This window comes from Lipotes vexillifer, unplaced genomic scaffold, assembly GCF_000442215.2.
Source record: "Lipotes vexillifer unplaced genomic scaffold, Lipotes_vexillifer_v1.1 scaffold243, whole genome shotgun sequence".
Lineage (NCBI taxonomy): Eukaryota > Metazoa > Chordata > Mammalia > Artiodactyla > Lipotidae > Lipotes > Lipotes vexillifer.
In genome coordinates, this window is record NW_006789558.1 from 515,163 (window position 1) to 539,142 (window position 23,980).

General features: G+C 40.2%; 2 protein-coding genes across 2 annotated transcripts in view; one reads left to right on the plus strand and one right to left on the minus strand.

Annotated features, from left to right (window-relative positions):
- Positions 1-9,960: 9,960 nt before the first annotated feature.
- LIG4 (DNA ligase 4) lies at positions 9,961-12,762 on the minus strand. Its single transcript, XM_007462722.1, has one exon. The coding sequence runs from the start codon at positions 12,735-12,737 to the stop codon at positions 10,002-10,004; it is 2,736 nt and encodes a 911-aa protein (XP_007462784.1). The 5' UTR covers positions 12,738-12,762; the 3' UTR covers positions 9,961-10,001.
- A 6,386-nt stretch (positions 12,763-19,148) lies between these two features.
- ABHD13 (abhydrolase domain containing 13) overlaps positions 19,149-23,980 on the plus strand; it is a 15,564-nt gene continuing 10,732 nt past the window's right edge. The window contains exon 1 of the mRNA XM_007462723.1: positions 19,149-19,336. The gene's annotated coding sequence lies outside the window, so the exon portion shown is untranslated. The remainder of the gene's footprint in view (positions 19,337-23,980) is intronic.

Sequence of the window (23,980 nt, forward strand, 5' to 3'; positions counted from 1 at the left end):
CCCCACCCCCCCACCCCCCGCCACATGCCAATTCATACTTTGAAGCTACCTTAGAATGTGACTATTGCTACTTAAAGAAGGGCCTTTAAGGAGGTGATTAAGTCAAACTGAGGCCCTAAGGGTGGGTCTAATCCAATCATACTGGCATTCTCATCTGGAGAGGATACACAGATAGGAAGGATATAGGCACCCAGGAAAGATCCCCTGAGGACCTTGATGATCTGTCTGGCTGAGGTAGTGTCTCCCAGGTGTCTCCACCATAACATTACACTTTTCCTTCTGTGTACACAGTAAGGAAACATTTCAACCACCCTGAACCTGTTTCTTACTGTTGTAAAATATGGACAAAACCCCCTCCCACTGTTTTGGAAGCAGTTCTGTGAAATGATGTTTTCATTCTGCTGGTGGACCCGAGCAGCATCTACTCTACACTTAGCTTGAGTAAGACAGGGGAGCTGCCTGTGCACACAGATTTCACACACACACACACACACCTCTGCCCCCCATCCCACCCCGGGTCCAAAGCCAACAAGAGTCTTCTAAAGCGCTCTCTTCCAGCCCATTCCCCATGAGCTGCAGCCCCCAATTTCAGATTCCATCCCCTTTAACACCTCTCCTCGTTTTCTTAGTCAAAGAAATGTTGAGTCATAACAGCCATCACTTAATACAGTCTTCAACGGTACAAAAGTCTACCATACTCTCCCCAGTAAATCTTGTGGCCACTTCTATTCAAAAGTCTGGAAAATAATAAATAGCAATTTTTTTTATCATCCCTTGTTTTCCTCTTCCACTGGTATCAGTTCCATCAGTTACTCATCAGCAACCTTATGGAATATTTACTTAGCACCTTTTTGGACACCATTACTGTTTTTCATTCTAACACTACTAAGATAAAAATACAAATTTAAGAGTATAATAGCACATGATACCTAATTAACTAATGATAGGAGTTTACTATATAAATTATAACTGAAAATTCCGCCCAAAATAGGGGTAGAAGATTAAATTTCCCTGAAAGAACTATTAAGACTACTACAGCTCTAGATAAAACAGAGTGCTTACGTACCTTTTTTTTTTTAGGCTAGAAATACAGTAAGAGTTCAGAGAAAAGGAAAGATTAGAGAAGGCTGTTGTGAATGAAAATCTCATCTGCCATATCAGTAAACAAAGTATGTTGCAGCCATCAGGTCACTGCAGCAGCCCCTATGGTGAGCCCTGAGGGGATTCGGGATGAGAAAACATGGGATACTAACCCCAGAGAGCTAAGGTGCATATGAAAGGAATGATTGCAATGAGCCCAGACTCTTGCATTTTCTCATACACAGAAAAGCACTGAATTCCTTTACTTGAGATGTCTGGTTTTCTTTAATTAACAGCAATCTTTTGATGTTCCCACTACCTGGTCCGTGTTGCAAAAACCGCTATATATCCTGGTGCCTTCCTTACCTCTTTGGAGCCATCCCTCAGAACTATCTAGGAGGATGCCTCCTGGGCTTAAGTCCTCAGAAAGTCTGCTGAATAAAACATAATTTGCAACTTTTAGGCTGTGTTTTTCTTCTTCAGCCAATGGTGTATGGAGCAGGTCAGAGTAGGAGTGAGCCACAGAAAACGCGATGCGTGTTTCCAGGCAGAGAGGGGGGTCAAGGGTGCTCTAAAATCTCCGTGAACATAAGGAAGGGTGTATATAATAATGATATATAGATCTTTCCTGGTTTTTTACAGAAATGATTTATTATAGACTGATGGGCCACTGGGAAGCCTGTTGATTAGAACAAAGATTTCATGTTGAGAAATTGAAGCTTAATTTGAGCATTAAAGAGGAGGCTATGGTGAAGAGATGATGGAGATTATTGATAAATAGAGAATGAAGGTTCCAGTGAAGGTTCTTTCTTCCATAGAATGACAGGAAATGGCATTCTATGGTTTCTCAGTCCCAGGACATTATTTTTTCTAGCTGCCCTCTCCCCTCTAATTTTTATTTGTTGTCCTTAATAGGCACAGTCTTCAAGCTAGATTTTTGATTAACACAGAAATGCTAAACTGTACTTGTCATTAAGCTCATAGTAAAAGTTCCTGAGAGAGGACTGAGGAAACCAAGAATCCTATGACTCTGGTATAATGCGTTTGATATATGTTTCTAGCTTCATAATTTATACTTCCTATTATTTACACAAAGGACACCTGGTGAATTTTTACTTCTTATCTTACTTTATTCTGATATACTGTGCTACAAAATCAGTTCTTTGTTTAAAGAACGCAGAAAAATGTGTATGTAAGGTTCATTCTCATAATATTCTAGTAATTCTATTCTATTCAATTCTATTGTATTCAATTCTATTCTATTCTATAGTCTGGGTCCAGTCACTCTTCCCACATTAGCAGAAGGACTGGAGTGAGGGTCTGTGATACTACAGGCCCTATTTGGTATCAGCAACACCACCAATGAATTAGAACCAGATTATACCTACAACTTACAATTAGAATAAAATATAACTCCTGCTTTCCCATTAGTAAAAAACTTGAGAAAGAATAAAGGAATCATTAGAAAGGAATCTGAAAAATTAAATCAGCCAAAATTTTTTTTAAAAAGGACACATCTTATGAATTCCACCAGGAGAGAAAAATAAGATTTCCGATTTCAGTGTTCAGTGTCTCATTTTTTTAAAGTTCATAACAATTTCATTTCCCTGGAACTTTTCCCTCAGTGCAAAAGTACTAAAAAATTTAGGAAAACACAAAGAAAAGGAAGTACTCATAATTTTTGCATTTACGTATAATTGATGTTCATATTTTGATATATGATCCACAGGTTATATTTTTTTTCTATGCAATTAAGTATTTTTAATTGCACACTGTTTATATCATTTTGTACACATTGCATGCTATGAAATCTTCCTCAGTAATTTAATGTCTGTCTATCATATCATTATATGAAGTACCTTATTTTACTTACCCATTTAGATCGTCTCCCAATTTTTCTATTACCGATAGTATTGTGATAAGCATCCTTGTACATACGTCTCTCCATATATATGGAATTTCATATTGAAGAGTGACGCTAACCAAGAATTAGATCATGAAAAATGCAACCTCCATTCTCACTGTGTTCAAATAAATGAGTATGGTTGAAATTATGCATATCATGCCTACCTCTCCCATCAGGTATCTGATGGTAACTGATAATTAGCAACTGCTCCTACAGTGATCTCATTTACACTAATGACAAAATCAAATAAGGTTGAAACGTATTGTCCTGTTCAGTGAATCATGAGTCTGTCAGCTGCTCCTACCAAGGCCGGCGTTTGAGCCTGGCTGTTAACAGACTGTCTGAAAAAGTATTTTGCTGATTATCTTCTAATGAACTTATTCTTTGGAGACAATAGTATAAGAAATACATAACTAGATTTCTCTACTGAAAAGAGTGTAAGCTGATTTTACATGAGGATTTCCTACACAAAAGGAGAAACTCCTTCAATTAATAAGTTTACATCGAAGGAAAACGAGGAAACTCTGGTGAACAGCCATTTTGAGATACCTCTTGGAGGAGACAAAACTGTATCTTCTCCAAGCATTTCCTCTGGTGATGCTGGCCAGAGAAAACAACACTGCTGAGTGGAGACTAAATCCATTTGGCGCTCACTGTGCCCTCTAACTTTCCATCTCATCATCTGAAATTACAGAGTATCCATTTTGAACAAGTCAGATCTTATCTTTTTATCTGTATTTACAATACAAGGACCAATATCTAAGGGTGTTCATTGTTGGTGCAACAAAACAAGGAAAGAAAACAGTGGGTCTCTCTTGTAATTAGACAAGGCTCTTAGAATTAGCACTTACTTTTGAAAAACAAACACAAAGTATAGTTTGAATTTAGCTTGGCTGTCATGCCAAACATAAATGCCAGGTAAAATTAACCTTTATAAAAATGTGTCAAGAAAATAGTCAAGCCTTCTTCATCTAGGCTGTTTCAATGAAGTAACATCCTTAACTCCAATAATGTTTCTCCGTGATTAAACTGGTATCATTTGTGTGCATTTTTTTCAATAAATGAACAAATCAAAACTACAATGAGGTATCACCTCACACCAGTCAGAATGGCCATCATCAAAAAATCTACAAACAATAAATGCTGGAGAGGGTGTGGAGAAAAGGGAACCTTCTTGCAGTGTTGGTGGGAATGTAAATTGATACAGCCACTGTGGAGAACACTATGGAGGTTCCTTAAAAAACTAAAAATAGAACTACCGTACGACCCAACAACCCCACTACTGGGCATATACCCTGAGAAAACCATAATTCAAAAAGAATCATGTACCACAATGTTCATTGCATCTCTATTTACAATAGCCAGGACATGGAAGCAACCTAAGTGTCCATCGACAGATGAATGGATAAAGAAGATGTGGAACATATATACAATGGAATATTATCCAGCCATAAAAAGAAATGAAACTGAGTTATTTGTAGTGAGGTGGATGGACCTAGAGTCTGTCATACAGAGTGAAGGAAGTCAGCAAGAGAAAAACAAATATCATATGCTAACACATATATATGGAATCTAAAATAAATAAGTAAATAAATAAATGGTTCTGAAGAACCTAGGGGCAGGACAGAAATAAAGACACAGACATAGAGAATGGACTTGAGGATGTGGGGAGGGGGAAGGGTAAGCTGAGATGAAGTGAGAGAGTGGCACGGACATATATAAACTCCCAAATGTAAAATAGATAGCTAAGTGGGAAGCAGCCACATAGCACAGGGAGATCAGCTCAGTGCTTTGTGACCACCTAGAGGGGTGGGATAGAGAGGGTGGGAGGGAGGGAGATGCAAGAGGGAAGACATATGGGAACATATGTATATGTATAGCTGATTCACTTTGTTATAAAGCGGAAATTAACACACCACTGTAAAGCAATTATACTCCAAGAAAGATGTTAAAAAAAAAAAAAAGAATGGTAAAAGAATCTCCACCATGTCCTGCAGATTTCTTTTTTAATTCTGCTTAATGTATCTGAAAGATACTTCCCTACTGGTAAATGCAGTAGGAAAGTATCTTTGTTTTCTTAAAAACAGTTTTATGTTATCATGGGCTGATATACCATCATTTATTTAACCAAACGTCTGTTACATTTAATTTAATCCCTCTCCTTCATTATAGTGTAATTTTGCAGTAACTATGCTATGCTCGTAAATGTGTGGTTTTGTATGTGTGTAACAACTTCTGAAAGATAAATCCCTGAAAATCCATTAAGTTGGCTAGAGTATAAATACATTTAAAATTTTGATAGATGTTGCCATTTCCCCCTACAGAAAATCAGTATATACACGATATAAATATTTGCATCAAAAAAGCATGAGGGGGCTTCCCTGGTGGCGCAGTGGTTGAGAGTCCACCTGTCGATGCAGAGGACATGGGTTCGTGCCCCGGTCCGGGAGGATCCCACGTGCCGCGGAGCGGCTGGGCCCGTGAGCCATGGCTGCTGAGCCTGCGCGTCCGGAGCCTGTGCTCCGCAACGGAGGCACGCGTACCGCCAAAAATAAAAAAAAAAGCATGAGGATATCTTTTTTTTCCTCACATTCTTATGAGCACAACTTACTATCAAAGTTTTGGTTTGCAAATTTGATAGCCAAAAAAAATACAACTTTAGATTGTCTTTGTAATGGATGGGGAGGATATCTTTATGAGTTCAAAAGCCGTGTGTTTTCTTTGACGTATCTTTGTATCTTTTTATATTTTTGAACAGTTTTACATGTAGTTGTATTTTTTTTCTCTATTATCTAGTTGATAGCCTTTCTTATGGGAGCTCTTCAAATAATAAGGAAAACAGTCATTTTCCTGCTACTTTGGTACAAATATTTTTCCTGTGTCACCACCTTTGACTTATGGCAAATCACTGTAGAATATTTTTATCAATCATATAAATTAAATTTAGCAAATCTTTTCTTCTCTGGCTTCTATTTTCACTTTTGTTTTCAATACTTAAAATATCCTTCTCCTAAATTTGTATTATTGGTGTGGTTTTGTTTTCTTACTTTTAAATATCTGCTTTATCTGAGATGTATTTAAGCAATAAGAGAGGGTTTGTTTTCTAGATGATTACACAGCTGTCTCCAAACTACTTATTAAATAATCCATGTTCTCCTTCATTGACATGAAACGTCACCTTTATTAAACACTGAGGTTCACATATGCGTCCATCAGAGTTTGGCAAAGCCAAATCTCACAGCTCAGAATTATTTACCCCAGTATGTCACTAGAGACACTTCATCCAGATTGAAGCTGAGTTAAAGATAACATTGTTATTTAAATCTAGAGGTTAGATTCTACCTCCTGACAGGAAAATGGTCACATTAGGTAAAATCAAGAGCCGTACTGAAATTTAAAGACATTTATACTGTCAAAGGATAAAATTATATTTATGGGACATGATGTACACTTCATACCTAGAGAAAAAAGCATACTGTATTATACTCAGTTCCTTGGTTTCTTCAGATTTTTGCAGTTCATTTTATTGTCTTCATTTCATCAGACCCAGTCCGAGTTACACAGTGACTCCCAGGCCAGAGAAGACCAGTTTATAAATATAAATAGTAGAATTTTTCTATAAGTTAATTGTTTCTTTATAATAATTAAAATTGTATTATGGATTCTTGCTACTCCCCTCCCTCACCCCGCATACAGTGCTGTGAAATTGGAAGAAACTTACTCCTGTTTAGCAGACATATCCCAAAGCAAAACCTATAGTTTTCTTAGTCTTAATGAGCCAAGTTATATACGGTCACATCCCAGCCATTGAAAACTGGCTTAGGTCCTGATGCCCATCTGTCTCATTATAAATGTTCCAGCTTAAAAAATCACGCAGTGCCTCTTAGGCCTTTGAGGCTTGGCTGTGGTCATGAACAAGGATCACAGCACGGTCTTCCAGAATGGTAGTTAATAACACATAGCATTTACATACGATTTTACATCTTCAAAGGACTTTGCAAACACTAATTAACCCACTTACTAACCCTTTTAAAGGAAGCAGCTGGAATCAGCTTTCATTTTATGAATGAAAAACTGGCTCGCAATAAAGCTGTGATTATGCACGGTCTTTTGGAGTTACTCATAAGTAGTATAAGGTCTTCTTTTGTTACATTTCAGGTGAATCTTTGTCAACCTCACCATTATTGACATTGTGGTCTGGATTGTTACTTGTGGGGAGCTTTTCTGTTCGCAGTAGGATATTTAACGGCGTACTTGGCCTCTGCCCACTAGATGCCAGTCACACCTCACCCCCCACCCTTGACAATCAAAAAGTCTCCAGATGTTGCCAAACCCCAGAAGGGCAAAAATCTTCCCCAGCTGTGAACCACTTCGTAGGAGAAAGGGCCAGAAGTTTGGTAATGCCCATTACAGGGTTTTCCCTTACAAACACAGTTCTTTTCTCCAATTCACATTCTATTATTACCATGTATCACAGAACCTCTGCACGTATTATTTTTCCTTCTCACATTACGTACAAAAATAATAACTGATAAGATAGTGTTCTACGCATAGTCATAATACGTATGCACACGTGTGTGTGTGCACACACACACACAGGGTCCTTACAACCACTGGATAAACCAGTTACCACTATTACCCTATTTTACGTAAGAGGAAACTCAGACACATTTTCCTAAATGGGAAAAGAATTTGAAAAATAGATACATGCATGTATTTAACTGAATCACTTTGCTGTACACCTGAAACTAACACAACATTGTTAACCCACAGTACTCCAACAGAAAATAAAAATTAAAAAAAAAAAGATCATGCTTGTTTGAGAAGTCAGGAATTCTACTATAAAATATCTTTAGATGAAATCTGTGATCTAAGATGACTTCAAAATAATTCAGAGGTCTATAAATATGAAAAAAAGATTAATCATTGATAATTGTTGAGAATGGGTGATGTGCATGCACATTCATTATGCTATCCTCCTGGTTGCATTTAAAATTTTTTCTATGATTAAAAAAATAAGTTATTGTTGGACACATTATGTTTGAGAGGCCCATGCGACTTCATGTGGAGATGTTATGTAAATGGTTAGATATGTGAACTAGAGTTAAGCAAAGAAATCGGGGCTAAAAAAAGTGGGTGTTCTTAGCATATTTAAAGCCACTGGGCAGGATGAGAACGCCTATGAATTGAAAGGAGAGAGAACAGGTCTAGTACTAATAAACTGAACTCTCCAAGAAAATCCAGAAAGGCATTCTTGCCAGAATTTTACAATGTGTCTCAGGTCACTGGAAAATACGTTAACTATGAATCAGTAATTCCATTTCTACAAATGTAAACAATTGATTACAAAGCTCAGTAAGGAAGTGAGGGTAACTTAGTGACAACCTAAAAGGCAGACAATCAGGGCCAGCTGGATACATTACAAACCAGTCAATGGAATACTGTGCAGCAATTAAAAATGATGTAGATATAGTTTAGTGACCTGTAAATATTCTCACAATTTATTAGGTGAGAAAAGCTAGTCATAGAAAGCATTATAACTTATTTTATATTTATTTGTTACACTGTAAATATGCATTTTGTGCTTTCCTTACCATCGGTAACCTAAAATAGATGTTATTATCTTTGGTGGTAAAACTATGTACTTTTCTTCTCACTACACATACCTGTATTTTGTAATTTTTCTCAACAGACATTATATAAAAATATACAAGTTTAAAAATTTTAATGAAGCTCATTAATATGAAATTCAAAGGACCTGAAATAGGAACTGACTTGAATCAGTCAAAAATTATATTAATACTGTAATGTCTCTTTGACTGAAATAACTATTATGAATTATTTGAAAATAAAGATAAGAAATTATTTTAATAGTACATTAAATATTTTATTTAAATTAAGAAATACAACAAAATAACATACATTTGTTCTATGGGTTCGATAAAATTTTTAACTACTTACAAATAATCTACACACAGTTTCTCAGGTACCAAATTCCAAGTATTTAACTGATGTCATAAAAACATATTTTTATGACATCAATACATAAAACATAAAAACAGGCTGCATTCCAAAATTTGGTATATTTTGGTATTTATATATTTGGTATATAAACCCAGACATAATATATATATAAATACATACACATACTATACAAACTTTACATAACCTAAGGGTAAATAAAAGTCACTTTAAAAAGTCAAAGCAATGTACTTCTCTGTAAAGAAAGTTATAACACACATGCCATTCTGAGACATTCAATGGGTTATACTTAAGAAAATCACTCTTTGTGGATACTATTTATACTGAAGTACGAATTCACATAAAAGTATTTTCTTTAAAACATGCTCTATTTTAGAAAAAACATTAAGTGTGGGCCAAGTACTTTTAAAATTGCAAGAGATTTTAAAAATCAAACTGATCCAACTTTAAGTTTTTAGAGCATTAAATCTCATTCAACTTCCCCTGATTTAGCTAATGACATCATTAACAAGGTATGTATTCATGAGCTTGACTGAACCTTAAAAAATAAATTTGTTCACATTTCACATTTAAAAGAGGAATTTTAGCCTTCAACTTAAAAAGACATATATTTACAAGTCCAATTGTAACAATTCTGATTTTTTTCTTGCAATGCTTTTATTAGACAAAAACTATTATTAAAATTTTTATTTGACTTCAGCAAATCCTGTTAGGTCACTGTTTTTAATGACTCTAAAAGCTTCTAAATCTATTTTATTAATATCTGAGTCAAAATTCTAGATTTCTATAAGGAGACTGTTAACATTAAACATTTCATTTCATCTTGGTTATAAAAATAATCAAATACTACACTGTTAAAAAATTTTCTTTCTTGACTTTGGGCCACTGGGTGTCTCTTCTATATCAAAAGTTACGATTACTGTGTTTCTATATCTAATAATACTGTTCAAGCATAGATTTTAAGAGATTAAAATAAAATGTAGTTTAATGAGTCAGCCAGATCAGAGGCCTTCCCTCACTAGGAAAGCTAGCTTCAAAGCAAATATTGATTTTCCTCCTGTAATTCCCTCTTGTCTATTGATTCAGTTACCCAACGTTCTTGTAGGATTTTAAACTTTCTCTTAAGAGTTCTTCGAAAAGCTTTAAAGTCTGCAACCCGACTCTGATCCTCCCCAATGATGACATGAGACACTCCCTCAGCTAAGCATGAAACTACTTTTGCTCCATGAAATTGAAGCTCCAGGGCTGTGATAGCTAATCTTGCCCCCTCGATTTTAGTACTTAAGTCATTAATAACAGTATACAAGTCCAAAAAAACGGTGTGGTGTCGAAACATGCTAAGAGGAGTGTTGTCCCAGGAATACCGGTGTTCCAAATCGGCAATCACAGGACCCATTTCCCTAGAAGTCTGTTCACCAGCGTTTTTAATTCCCGAGAACATTTCCTTCAGTTGGTTCAAATCTGTATCGACAAAGTAACTATCCCCGTAGCAGTCGTATTCCCGAGCAAAGTGCTGTTTTGTCGACGGGCACATGTGAATCATGAAGCGAGGCTGCCACGGCACACAGCTTTTGGTCTCTAAACACTCTAACAGCCACTCCGGCTTGACAACATCGTGTTTATCAGAAGAGATGATGTTTTTCACTCGAATGTTCTCAGACCCTGCAATCACACAGTATGTGTCTGGGCCTGGATTTTGGACTATGTAACCACCAAATTCTGCGATTCTGTTCTCCAGATCAGGCTTTGGATGGCTGTTTGTTCCACTCATGACACAAAACTCCACATCTTCAAATATATTAGAAACCTTGTTTATGTTAGAAAGGTTGGGTGCTTTTAGGTGCTCAATAATTCCAATAACTTTCTTCATCTTTGGGGCAGCTTTCCGCTTTTTTTCTTGTGGTTCATCATCATCACCCACATAAAGGTGTTTAGACGCCAGCTTTCCGGAGGCTTTCCCTCGAAGTTGTTCTAAGTCCTCCAGAGATGTACATTCATGCCATTCTTTGTTTTCTCTTATATTCTCAATTCGTGGAAAACGCAACGTGCAGCCAGTTTTATACATACCACTGGGGACAATCTCTGTGGCCTTAACCTGAACAATGACCGAATTCCAAGGTTCGATGTAGACCTCTGGCTTCTCTGTTCCACATAAAATGCAACTTGGTGGAGCTTTCTTATGAAAAGGCTTCCAGTGTTGGGCCAACTTCAAACCCAGGTCATACAGTTCTTTCATGGTGTAACCTGAGCCAACGCGACAGAGAGTATGAAACACTGACGGTTTTTCACCAGAAGGGGGTTTCTCTGACACCGCACACAAAAAATGAGACATCATTCCACCCCGGGAACCTTTCCCCCAGTAGCCCCCCACGATTAAGATGTCCAGTTCATCCATCAGCCCATTTACATACTCTGGTTTAATTTTTAACCATCCTTCACCTCTTTTATCTGGCTTGTAAATGGACAGAGGATGTTTTATCATGATCCCTTCTTCTCTTTTATCTATTGCTTCATTCAAAGCATCAATTACTTCTTTCTTAGTATGAGCTTGTGTTTTTTGCACTATTTCTATTCTACCTGGTATTGGTGTAAAAACACTATTAAGAATTTCATACCTCTTTCTCAGTGTCTCCTGTCCTAGCTTTTTATCATTAACCATCAACACATCAAAAACACAGTAACAAGTGTGCAGATCAGAATCTTCTACCATTCTTTTAATATCAAACTTACTCCCCTTTTGCATAAAAGTTTGTGTATTAGGGTTGTAGGCCATCATCTCACCATCGAGGATGCAGTTTTGAACATCTGATTTGAATGCATTATGGATGAACGGTGTAAGGGAACCTTCCTGTGGGGAAGAGCCAAACTGATCCTCATAGTTATATCCATTGCGGGAGAAGTACCGATACACGTCCCCATCCTTGTGCATCTGCATACGCTCACCGTCTAGCTTGGTTTCGATGTAGAAACTCTGGTGTTTCATGTCCTTCTCAATTCGCTCGATATCTGCTATAGAGGCCAGCATGGGTTTAAATGCAGAGAATAAAGTGATAGAAATGTCACTGAGTCCAACTGAAGGATCATGCAGTTGCCTACAGACCTTTTCCAGATCTGTGGTGACATTATGCAACTCAGCAGCATCATTATGAAAAACAGAAAATACAGTTTGCTGAGTAAAACCAAGCTTCAAGTCCTTTACAATCATCCGTATCAGCCACTTTTGTTCAAGTGCTGAACTCTGAGTTATAAGCTGAAGAAGACTCTTCTTTACTAGGTCCTTCCTTTGGGCAGAATTATTGTTGGCAATGGAGTCTAAAAGGTCATTTACTTGCTGTATGGTTAAACTTCCCTTCTGTAAGCATCTGGGTTTCAACACAAAGTATGCGATTATCGCAAAGTCTCCAGCATCTCCACGAGTTCCGGTAGGTGTTCTGTAGTTTAGAAGTTTGAGGGCATCTTTTCCTTCTCGAGGTAAGTTAAGCAATTCAATATAAAGCTTAGCAAGCATAGTTTCTTTGATGCCATAGGCCATTCTCTCTCTTTCCAGCTGAGGAAGAATAAGTCTCATGGCTGGATAAAAAGAATCTGTGACAGCTTTTTGGTTCTTATGAAGGGCATCATGAAACTTTCTCCAAGAATCTAAAAATTCTTTGAAGTGTCTGATTTTTTCTGCACGTGCTTTACTTTTCTGTATTCGTTCTAAAGTTGAACATAAATCTGCAAAAGGAACGTGAGATGCAACAGTCTGTGAAGTTTGTGAGGCAGCCATGGAAGCGACGGTGAATCTTCTGGTTTATCTGATAAAGCAAAAAGAGAATAACTGTAAAGGATAAAATTCAACTAAATTTTAATGTAAAGACCTCACAGAAAGTGCCTGGTTCATAACAAATGTTTAATAATGTTTGTTAAATGAAAACAGACCAATGTTACAAACGATGTCTATTTTCAACCTCTACATTGAATGATAATCAACTATTTTGTTTCAAACCCATTTCACTTCTGGGCTCCTGAGGTCTTTTCTTATATTTCTCCTCTTTTCCTTTCAGACCACAACCACACAGCACCAGAAACAAACTTTTTTTTTTTTTCAATTTACAAACAATTTCCCCCATTTTATTGTTTTATTTTCTATCGAAGTATAGTTGATTTACAATATTGTGTTAATTTCTACTGCAAAGTGACTCAATTATACATATGTACACATCCTTTTTTATATTCTTTTCCATTATGGGTTATCACAGGATAGAGAAGATAGTTCTCTGTGCTATACAGTAGGACCTTGTTGTTTACCCATTATATGAAAAAAAAAAACTTCCTAAAATCATGCTTTTAACAAATCGCTAGCTCACTGAATTGAAATTTGGCTGAACTGAACTTCTAAATAGATAGGGTCCTTTCCCCCAAAAAAGTACCCTCTTCTTCCAGACAAAGCCTATGACTATGTTTACTGTCACTTCTTCACTGCTATGACAAACCACTCTAGCATTCAAAACCCAAATCAAAATATCCTACCCATGAAATTCTCACTTTACCTACCTCTTTTTTTTTTTTTTTTTTTTTTTTGGGTACGGTGCTCTCTTGCGGTACGTGGGCCTCACTGTTGTGGCCTCTCCATTGCGGAGCACAGGCTCCGGACGCGCAGGCTCAGCGGCCATGGCTCACGGGCCCAGCCACTCCGCGGCATGTGGGACCTTCCAGGACCAGGGCACGAACCCGTGTCCCCTGCATCAGCAGGCGGACTCTCAACCACTGTGCCACCAGGGAAGCACCCACTTTACCTATCTCTTAACTCTATTATCAGAGTTACTTACAGTTTTATAAATTTAAATTCATTAGTGTACTTTTTTTGGCTGATAATCCCATGCCAGTAATCCCCAAACCACTTGCTGACTACATATGGGACATGCATTGTGCTACGGGCAAATACAGTATGTTTCTGCCTCAGGAGTACATTTTGCAATGAAAAAGAGATGTAATGGGAACAACTGTAAAATGATAAGTGCTTTAACAAAAATACAGCAAAAGTAAAATGTCATGAGACAGAGCTTTTCACTGAAATATCTCCTAAAAGTCAGAGGGGAAATAATGGGGGCCTTATTCTAGACCCTAGACCCTGGACTAGGGTCTAGAATATTTGCTAGAGTGGTCACCACAAGCACAAAATTTCTTTGAAGTTTTAAATAATCATGCAAGTTCTATTAGAATCTATAAGATATCAGAACTAATATGGTTTAAACTATGGAACACTAAAATATACTAAGTTTTCCAAAAAAAGATTCAAGTAAAATGTGTACTCTAGGAATTTAAGCCATGTTTTATCTTGTGGTTTCAGATACCTCCTGGCATATCCCCATGTAGCCCAGAGGGCAGGGAGTCAGAGCAGCTTCTGGGGAGTGGGGAGGTCTCTTGTGGTGTGGAGTCCATGAAATTCCCGGCCCCAGCAAACAAAAGAGAATCACATGGTATTATCAACACGAGGCTACGCTATCTAGCAGGAGAAATCACATGGTTAACTACAACACCACGTTAACTAAACTGTCAGTCTCTGGAGGTTAGAAATCATGTTGTAATCTGTGCCACTAGCTCCTGGCGCATAGTAGGTTGGTTTGTTGAATGAATTACTGAAACCTACAGTTGAGTTCCTGGAAAAGCACACTAGGGAAGGCCAGGAGCTGATCTCACACACACACACACACACACCCCACACACACACATACACACACACACGAGTGATGGGGTAGTTTGGTTAAAAACACCCAGCAGCTATGACTACTCTGGGGAAGGTTAACAAAATCCATTTGGGGGCCTATGGCGCAAAAAACCTCACCTCTCAGTCTAAATACTGACAGAGGAAACCCAATTTCTACAGAGTCCATTAGGCCTAGATAAACCCAGGAGAGACCACAATCCTGAGTCTTTTATCTCTGAATACAGGAACTGCCTCCCCTTGCTGTGTCTCATTTGAATAACTGACTGCACCACCTGGTTAGGTCTGTTCACTCTCTCATCTCTCAAAACATGCTCCCTCAACCCAGTGCATTACAGTATATAATGCCCTCTTTACAATTCATATATAATATATACTAAACAAAGTATGTTAAGAATACTTCTTCGAATGTTCAAGATTGGTATAGGGTTTCTGATTTATCTGTAGATTCTATTACAGTCTCCAAGTCCAAGTTTCCCTGAACAAGTCTCAGGCAAAGACTCAAATTACTTTATACTAATGTTGAAATCCACGTAATGATGTAAATATATATGCATCGTAAAACTGCTACATAGATAACAAGGATTCCAAAATTAGTATAAAATGAATAGACTTCAAATATTTTTACTTATTAAAATAGTACAAAAAAGTCGAATATTACCATTTCCACTGCTTTTTACATACTCTTTTAATTTTATTTTCTGGATTCTGAGGATTTTAGCTGATGCTTTTGATTTGTGAAAAAGCAATACAAAGATGTTTGTGGTTAGGGTTCAGGCTCTGGAGTCCAATAAATCTGAGTTTAAATGTGGAGTCTAACACTTCATAGCTGTGTGATATGGGGCAGCTATTTAATTTCTCTAAGTTTCAGTTTCCTTAAGTGTTAAGTGGGGTTGATAACTATGTAGAAATTAGGATGATGCCTGACAACTCACATAAGATGCTTAACACAGTACCTGGCATTTAATAAGCCCCTGATCGATTTTAGTACTATAATGCTGTTGACCCAAAAGACACTGAACACATGAATATTACAAAATACTAAGCCGGTAAGAAGAGAGGGGGACGATTCATTTGGACAAGGATAACCAAAGCTTTCAAGAGAATATATACAAATAATTGGTACAATAATGACTCATCATCTATTCAGCTGCTGCCTAGATACAACAAGACACACTAGCAAGGTTTCATTCGGTGAATATGGGAGATGATTCAATGCTCTTCTACTGGAGAGAAAGGGATGGCACAGGTGAAGTTTCCTTCGTGCAACCCTCGACAAGACAGAAGGGTTGACAGGAGCCCACCTTCCACAGCACTTTGTGATATTGTGGGAGAACCTCAGGAGAAAGAAATTAGTGGTGAGAAAAAGCCAGAAAGCTGTGGGAGGCAGGAAGTTAGTGAAAGACAAGGTGTAAGAAGAGAAACAAGCATACTCCCTCTCCGCAAAATCACTCGACGGTCCACACTATCCTCATCAGCGGATGCCGGGGGAGCCCTGGCCCTGGGCAAACCGTTACCTCTGAGTCCAGGGGTCCCCAGCTGGCGGGGCGGGCGCCGGAATCACGCCATTCAAGCAGCCAACACGGCTCCTGAGCGTCAAAGGCGGGGTACACTACAGTCCCCTCGCCCCACGTCCCAGGAGGGGGGGGGGGTCCAGAGCAACAGCCCGAACCGGAGACCGGGCTTCTAACGCGGCGGGTCGCCAGGGTGTCGGTGCCCCTCACCCGGGGACCCGATGAGGATGAACCGAAGGACGAAGAAGAAACCTGAACTCTTAAGACTGTAGCATTTCCTGGACTAAGAAGACGCTACACGGCCCCCTCTGTTCGGCCACACCTACCCAGCCTCCGCCTGCCCAGACTGCACCTCTGGATCCTCCGTGGAATCCGAGGCCCCTTCCGGGCCGTCACACAAACCGCCAACCGGGCCTGAAGCCGCTGCCGCCGCCGCCGCCAAACCGGAAGCGGGAGCACGGAGGGCCGGTTCCGCCAGCTGCTCCCTGCGCAGGCGCAATCGCTTCCTGCGGACGGAGCGGCCTTGACTTCACGCTGCTGATGTACGCGAGCGCCGTCGCCACCTGCGGGCCCAGAGGCTGTGACGTCAGGGAGACGATGTGCGCAGGCGCCGTACCTTTCCGGAGGCACTGGGAGGATCGCCCACCTTTGCTGGGCTGCAGAGACCCAGAGGGAAACCGGGTTACAGTGTGGTTACCAACACATCTCCGGTTGGCCTCAGCAGCAGGTGCTCTTTGCAAACGGTTGGCCCACGAGAGTGGATTTCGTCGCTGAGGGAGACCCCCAAATACTTTGTCCACTGGCTCCTTACTGGGACTTTGAGCCTGAGCCTCTCTGCTTAGGCTACTCTTAGCAAGTGACAGCCTCTCAGAGTTCTGCTCCCTGTGTGTAAAGAGTGGTACCATCACTCATTTCCGTGGTTGTGAAAGCACCCAGGGGAGAGGAGGGCATCTTCCCTCCCAAATCGTCTGCTGTTTCATTTAGGTGGAAAAATATGCTTTTGCAAAATTGTCTAAGGCAGTTCTTTCCTATTTGTTTTTCATGATGGTGCAACTGTGATGTCAGCTCTTGTCTCCTAACACAGAAATAATACATAATTCACAATAATACATAATTCATAATACAAACAGTTGCATACTCAGAAATCAACAATGGACTCCTAATTTCTATTCAAGGATTCAAAATAAAACTGTTCCACAAATCTCTCCTGAGCACCTACTATGATATTGTAAACTGTGCTACATACAGAGGATTGAGAAATGAAAACAACCCAAATCCTTTTGTGTGGCTTTCCAGGAGCTGTGGCTTTCTACCAGTATCTTGCTATGGTTTGTCCTCTTCCACCAAGGAGAACTGAGAACTTATTCATAAACTGTAGGAGGAGACAACTTTTAGAATTACTTCATTTTAGCATAAAATATTATTGCTTCAAAATGAAAGTGAAATTTTGCTACAACAGGCTCTGGATTACATTTTGGAGCTTTTAAGTGCCCTTAGGAGTTGTCTAATGTACAAAAGCCTCTTTTTACAAACTGACACACATTTAATCCACAGTACTAATTTGTAGTAAAGCTAGACTTAGGGCTCCTTCTAGCTCAACAACAACTATATGTCACATCAGCTATGTTATCTGACTACTTTTCTAAAATCACTTGAGTTGTAAAGTCACATGGTACTGTTTTGTGGGTAATTTTTCCACCTACTAGTCAACTTAATTATCAATTCACTTTGGAGGAGCACCCAATAGTGTTAAGTTAGAGGACCCTCCACGTGCCCATCTTTTGCGAAGGCATTTGTGTACATTTTTGTACCCTGTTCAACATCTACTGAGCTTGTATAATGTCGGAGACTGCACTTCGTATTAGTGGTATAAGAGGAGAACAAGGAAACCAGAGAAACTCCAAGTTGTTTCAAATCCCCATCTCCAAGTTACCAAGTTATTTTAGCCTTCTGATGCTTGGTTCAAAAAGAATCGAGTTTTTCATTGAGTATCGTCTAGAGTTGCTTTGATTGTTAGTTTATTTGTGTAAGTGGTCGGTCTACCATGGTGGGTGGTGCTTATCAGATGATGCACCACCTGATAACAATTTCTGATAAAAATAGGAATTATTATCAAGAGCCTCTCTGACCTGGAGCTCTCAATTTGGTAGCAGATTCCAAGCTTTAAAAAACATTGTTACATATCCTCTGTATATATAATACAGGGTACAGAGAATAGGGAATGACGGAGGTGGGGTTAGACATCTATAAACAAACAATTGAGTACAATTTGGTGCGCAAGGCGGTTGTCAGTGAAGGTAATGACGCTCCAGCTTCAGGGGCCCATTTGTATGGTCACTTCCAAGGCCCTGGGAGGGGCCCTAACAATGTCTCCACGGTCTTGTGCTTCTGTAAAATTTGCAAAAGTAAGGTAATGTTCCATTCTTTTTCTTTACAAGGGCCGTCTAAATGGTACAAGTTTCGGGCCTCATAAACCATGCATCCGCCCGTGACGGTCCACTCTGACAAAGGTAAAGAGCGGTCTGGGTTGGGAGAAGACAAAAAGAGAAACAAAGTTAAGGAAGCGATTTAAGTGCGGGAACTCACTCCTATATCCTTAACAACCGACTGGGGCACACACCGCTTCTTCGGGAAGACGTGCGTCCTACAGGCAGATCCAGCAGGCTCCGAGCTCTTACCCCGGAGGCCTCGGAGGCGGGGCGCGAGGCCTCCCGGTGATCGGAGGGAAGAAAGGCTACCGGACAACCCGCCGCTGGGTATCCGGCCCATCGCGAGCATGCGCGTGCCGGCGGCCCGTTCCCGCGGTATCTTGTCCGTCCGGGCCGCCGTCGCGGGTGGGGAAACTCCTCCGGCCGCGGTCTCTGCGCATGCCCGGGAGGGCGGGCCGGCTTCCCGCTCCCGGGAGGAAGGCGAGAGCAGGTGATGTGGGAGCCGGCGGGAGTATTTGCCGGCTACACAGAGCGTGGGCCGGAAGTGGAGGAGCCGAGAGCGGCGCCGCAGGAGCTCCGGGCTACACAGTGGCGACGGCGGCGGCCCCTCGGCTGGAGGAGGACGATGAGGAGCGACGGAAGCGGCGCGGGGGGACGCTTCTGCGCGGCGCCGGGTTCCGAGTCCGCGGCCGACTGCGCAGCCTGCGAGCAGGTCTAAGTAAGTGCGGTGCGGGCCGCGGGGCCGCCGTGTCCCGGGGCCGCGGGGGGCGGCCGGCGGGGGCCTCCCGGGAGCGCGGGGCTGCGCGCCCAGGGCCGTGCGGGACCGGACGGAGCCCTCTCCGCAGCCTCGCCGGCCGAGGGGGGAGAAGCCCAAACAGACGCCGCTGTGGAAACCGAGGCGCGCCGATTCCCGACCGCCCTCCTGTGCGGCGCCGGGACGCTGTCCTAGAAGGTGTCTTAGAATCCGCTGTCAGTGGTGTTACCAGTAACGTGTACAAACCGGCGCGTGGACACCATCCATCCCCAGCCCAGCCCTCCCCTGCACACAGGAAAAGTGCAGCGAAAATCCCAGCTGCCAGGTGTGAGACATGGAGTAGTCCTGGCCCACTCAGGTCAAGAACAGGTTTAGACCTGCGAATTCCATGGCAGGAACTTTGGGGTGTTTATGAAACGGGGCGGGAGCACCCCATAGAATTAAGTTAGTTTTGCTGTAGAGTCTTGTCAACATGTGTTTTCCGCAAAATGCATTACGAGAGTTATTGCCCAAGGTATCAGAACCCCAAACAAAGTCTTTTATTCGATAGCTCTTTGACTTAGGTTCACCATGTTACAGTTACTGCATAGAAAGGCACAAGAAGATGTGGGCTTTAAGTTTTGATGCTTGGCTTTTCATGGATCCTCTCCTGGTATCTTTTGGCACGCGTTAAGAACTCGTGTGCAAGCGTGGGTTAATCTCGTATCTTTTGCTGAGAGGTTAAGTTTTATTCCACGAGCTAAGAACTCGTGGTTGACCATCTAGTGGTATGTCATAATTGTCCTGCTTACGTCCTAGACTGCTCAATTCAGTAGTTGTTAATAGAGACTTACTGTGTGCCAGGCATTGCTCTGTCGACTGAAAATACGGATTTGCATAAGATGATGTCACTGTCATCAAGGAACTCACAGTCTCTGTAAAGCAGATGAATTACACTACGGCAGTGAGTGCCACCGCATGAATTTGTACAAACTACAGGATGTGAAATGGTTGGCAGTAGGGAGTAGAGGACCAGGGAAGGCTTTCTGAAGGAGATGCTACCTGAGCTGGGTTTTGACAGGAAAAAATAAGGCAGCGCCCTAATTCCTTCTTGTGTGCACCTACTCAGGTAATCTCCAGTGAGTCCTACCATTATTTCATCCAGGTCTAGCAGACCTTCTAGTTGTACTTACTCTGCTCTAGTAGATAATAAAATGCTTTAACTTCTGTCTCGTACAAGTAGCTGCATGTATTAACATACTGTGTTACAGTTGATCGCAGCCGTGTTTCAATTACGTGTTTGACCCCCTTTTTACACATCAGGAGACATATATTTAGAAAGCTTAAGTGAGTTGGCAAAAGCCACCCAGCTGTCAACGGACAGAGCCTGAAAACACCCTCCTTCCCACAGCACGACGCTGCTTGCCATTGATAGATCCTTTGGAATGATGAAAGTGAGCGAGCTTATGAATATCTGTACATACGGACCTTGGCAAGCCTCCTGGCTTCTCAGCCACACCTCAGGCCTGAACGAGAGCATTTACTAACCAAGTGGTCCTGGGTCAACACTGTGACTTTAGAAGTGGGTACAGGAAACAATCCAACCTAACTTTTTTTTTTTTTTTTTCTTGCGTTATGCGGGCCTCTCACCGTCGCGGCCTCTCCCATTTGCGGAGCACAGGCTCCGGACGCGCAGGCTCAGCGGCCACGGCCCACGGGCCCAGCCGCTCCGCGGCACGTGGGATCCCCCCGAAACGGGGCACGAACCCGCGTCTCCTGCATCGGCAGGCGGACCCTCAAGCACTGCGCCACCAGGGAAGCCCCCAACCTAACCTTTTACTGGGATCTCTTCTCTCTGGTCACTTACCTCAGGAAAATCTACTTCTGTCTCTCTGTTTATCCTTAATTTAGAACTCGGTTGTTACTCAGAGATCCTAAAATCTTTCTAATTATTGGTTAGTCACCTCAGGAATGTTTGAGGCCCTTATATACTCTTTTGAGAACAGACCTAAAAAAAAAAAAGGGTTCTAGTTTTTCTAATTAAGATTTTTTTCCCCTCAAGTGATAGACTGCATAATAAATTATTATATTTTATGTTGCTGTTTCGTATAAGTCTCAACTCCTATAGCAGTATATTGTACTGAAATTGCAAAGCTGTAGTATATCCAGGGTGTGAACTGTGTGCATGCATGAGCTAGCCTGAGAATCTTACTTCTTCTGTAACACTGATTTTATAAGAAAATAAATTCTAAGTTTCACCCATTTATTTAATAGTATTTAGATCACTATCCTGTCGTAAGTTGGAAACGTCCTGAATTTCATTATCAGTTTTAATTCTAACATCACTGTTTGCATTTTTAGCCTTGTGGATCTATTTTTTTAACCCTTTTCTTTCTTTGATATTTATAATCTCAGAATAAATTGTGATTGACTTCCACAGCGACAAGAATCTGTTATCTTTGTTCTCTCAGAGTTGACTAGATTTGCGAAGTCTTCTGTGCTTCAGGCAAAAGGGAAAGCACAAAAATGCTACTAAGTTGCTGCCTAGTATAATGTTCCAGATGTCTGCTCAAGCCAATTGAAATCCCAGTTTAAATCCAGCATCTCCATAGGCAGTTACTGTTGATTTGTCCCATAGGACTATTAATACACACTTTTTCATTTATTGATGGTACGTGGGTAACCATTAGGGAAATAGATAATTCATCCTGTGGTGTCTCCAGCACACTGATAGTGGCTGTTTGTGTTTTCATTTCAGCTGTGCAGCTGGCATGATTTCTTAACTTCCCAGTGCTTAGCAGAAAAGGAGATCCATTGATGCAGGAGGGCTGAATCTGCTTTCTCTGTTACTTGAAATGTGATTGGAAGCTGTGAATTCCCCCAGAGGATACCATTCTCCCCCTGTGATGTAGACGTTAGGCGTGACACATGAATTTGCTTTCCACTTTTTAGTCTTCCCTTGAACCTACACATGGTTTTGTCACTTGTCGGTATGTTTCTTTAATGTACGAGCAGTTTTTATTTTTAAACAAGATGTTCCTAAAATTATCAATCGAGATGGATATAAAGGCCTTTAAAATAATAGTACATTTATGACTTCTTAAAATGGTATTTATAATTGGTTACTCTTCAGTCAGATTGTTTTTGGGGAAGTCATATTTAATTCATGTATAGGTAAAACATCTTTTGTAGTTTTCAAAGACCTTTTACTGTTGGCAGAATCAGTAAATGAATATATACTGTGCAATACGATATAAACTTCTTCTCATTATTTAAAAAATAATGAGAATAATTAGCATTTACTTTTTTTTTTTTGCAAGACAGTTCCAGCCTTCATTAAAGTATAATTTTATCTGTGATTGAAAGAGTAACATATTTGTTCAGTTTACTCTGCTAGTATTATTGGGGCAGTCATAATTAAATGTATCCATTCCCATAGTTTGAGCTTTAGTTCTTGATATATCTAAGTTGTTAATCTTTATTTATTTTAAATTTTTGGATAAAATATTGCTAAATGAATAAATAAGTGGCACAGACAGCTGTTTGATGGAAAGTAAGAGAAATTCTTAACCCTAGAGTTGTACTTTGTCCTGTTTTTTAAAAATTGGCAAAAATTTCCCCATGGTTTCTTTAAGTATTCAAGCATAATGAAATCCAGAGGTTACTAAAATTATGTTGTGAAGGACACATAGTTAAGGTTTTCATTTTCTTTTGCTCTATGTAAGGACAGTGTGATCTCTCTCTAATTTTCCTTGGCCCCTCTATAATTAAGTTTATGTTAGGCATATACAGTTATATATGCCTATGATTCCTGAGTAGACCGAGGGTTGCTGAGTAGATCATGAGCTACTTAAGAATAGGACTGCATATTTATAAGTTTTAAATAGTCTACAGTGTCTGAGCACTATGATTCAGATAGCAGGTGTCTGCAAGTATTGGTGGCGTTGTCTTTAATCTTGAAATACTATGATGGGATGCATTGGAATCTGATGAGGCTGGGAAACCAACCCTGGGACCATTCTGTGGGCTGGGCTGGGTTTGAGAACTCCCTTGGGGGACGTGTAGTTGTGTTCTGAGGACTCATATGATTGAAGGTGGGCATACGTTTGGTATTGATCTCTCTTTTTTTTAAGCCTCAGCTTATTGAACAGTTATTTAAATATTTTTCCTTAGAAATGGAACCATTTGCGATCCTCCAAGTACATATATGAGGGAGCATATAAGGTGATTAAAGGAGGTCAGATGCACATGTTCATCCCTCACTCAGTTGACTGGTCACTCAGCTCACACCGTAACCAACATGGTGGTTCTGACAGCTTCACAGCTATAAATTGTTTATATTTTTAGTCTTAAATGGGTTATTGTATACTTATATGGGCTGATATTTAAAGATAGGAAGCATATGGAGCAATAAAGGTCAACAAAACAAGTTAATGACTATAAAATTCTCAAGATGAGCATCATCAGATTTCTGCTTTTCATTCATTTGCTCAAAGTGCTTATAGAGTATAAAAAGATACTACTAATATTTCAGAACCATTCTTTTAAAAAGAACAATCATAATTAGATTTACTTTGTACATTATAATAAAAATTAGTCTTTTTTTTTTTTTTTTTTTTTTTTTTTTTT

Coding starts and splice junctions, on each gene's coding strand:
- LIG4 (XM_007462722.1), bottom strand. CDS start 12,737: ATGGCTGCCTCACAAACTTCACAGACTGTTGCATCTCACGTTCCTTTT.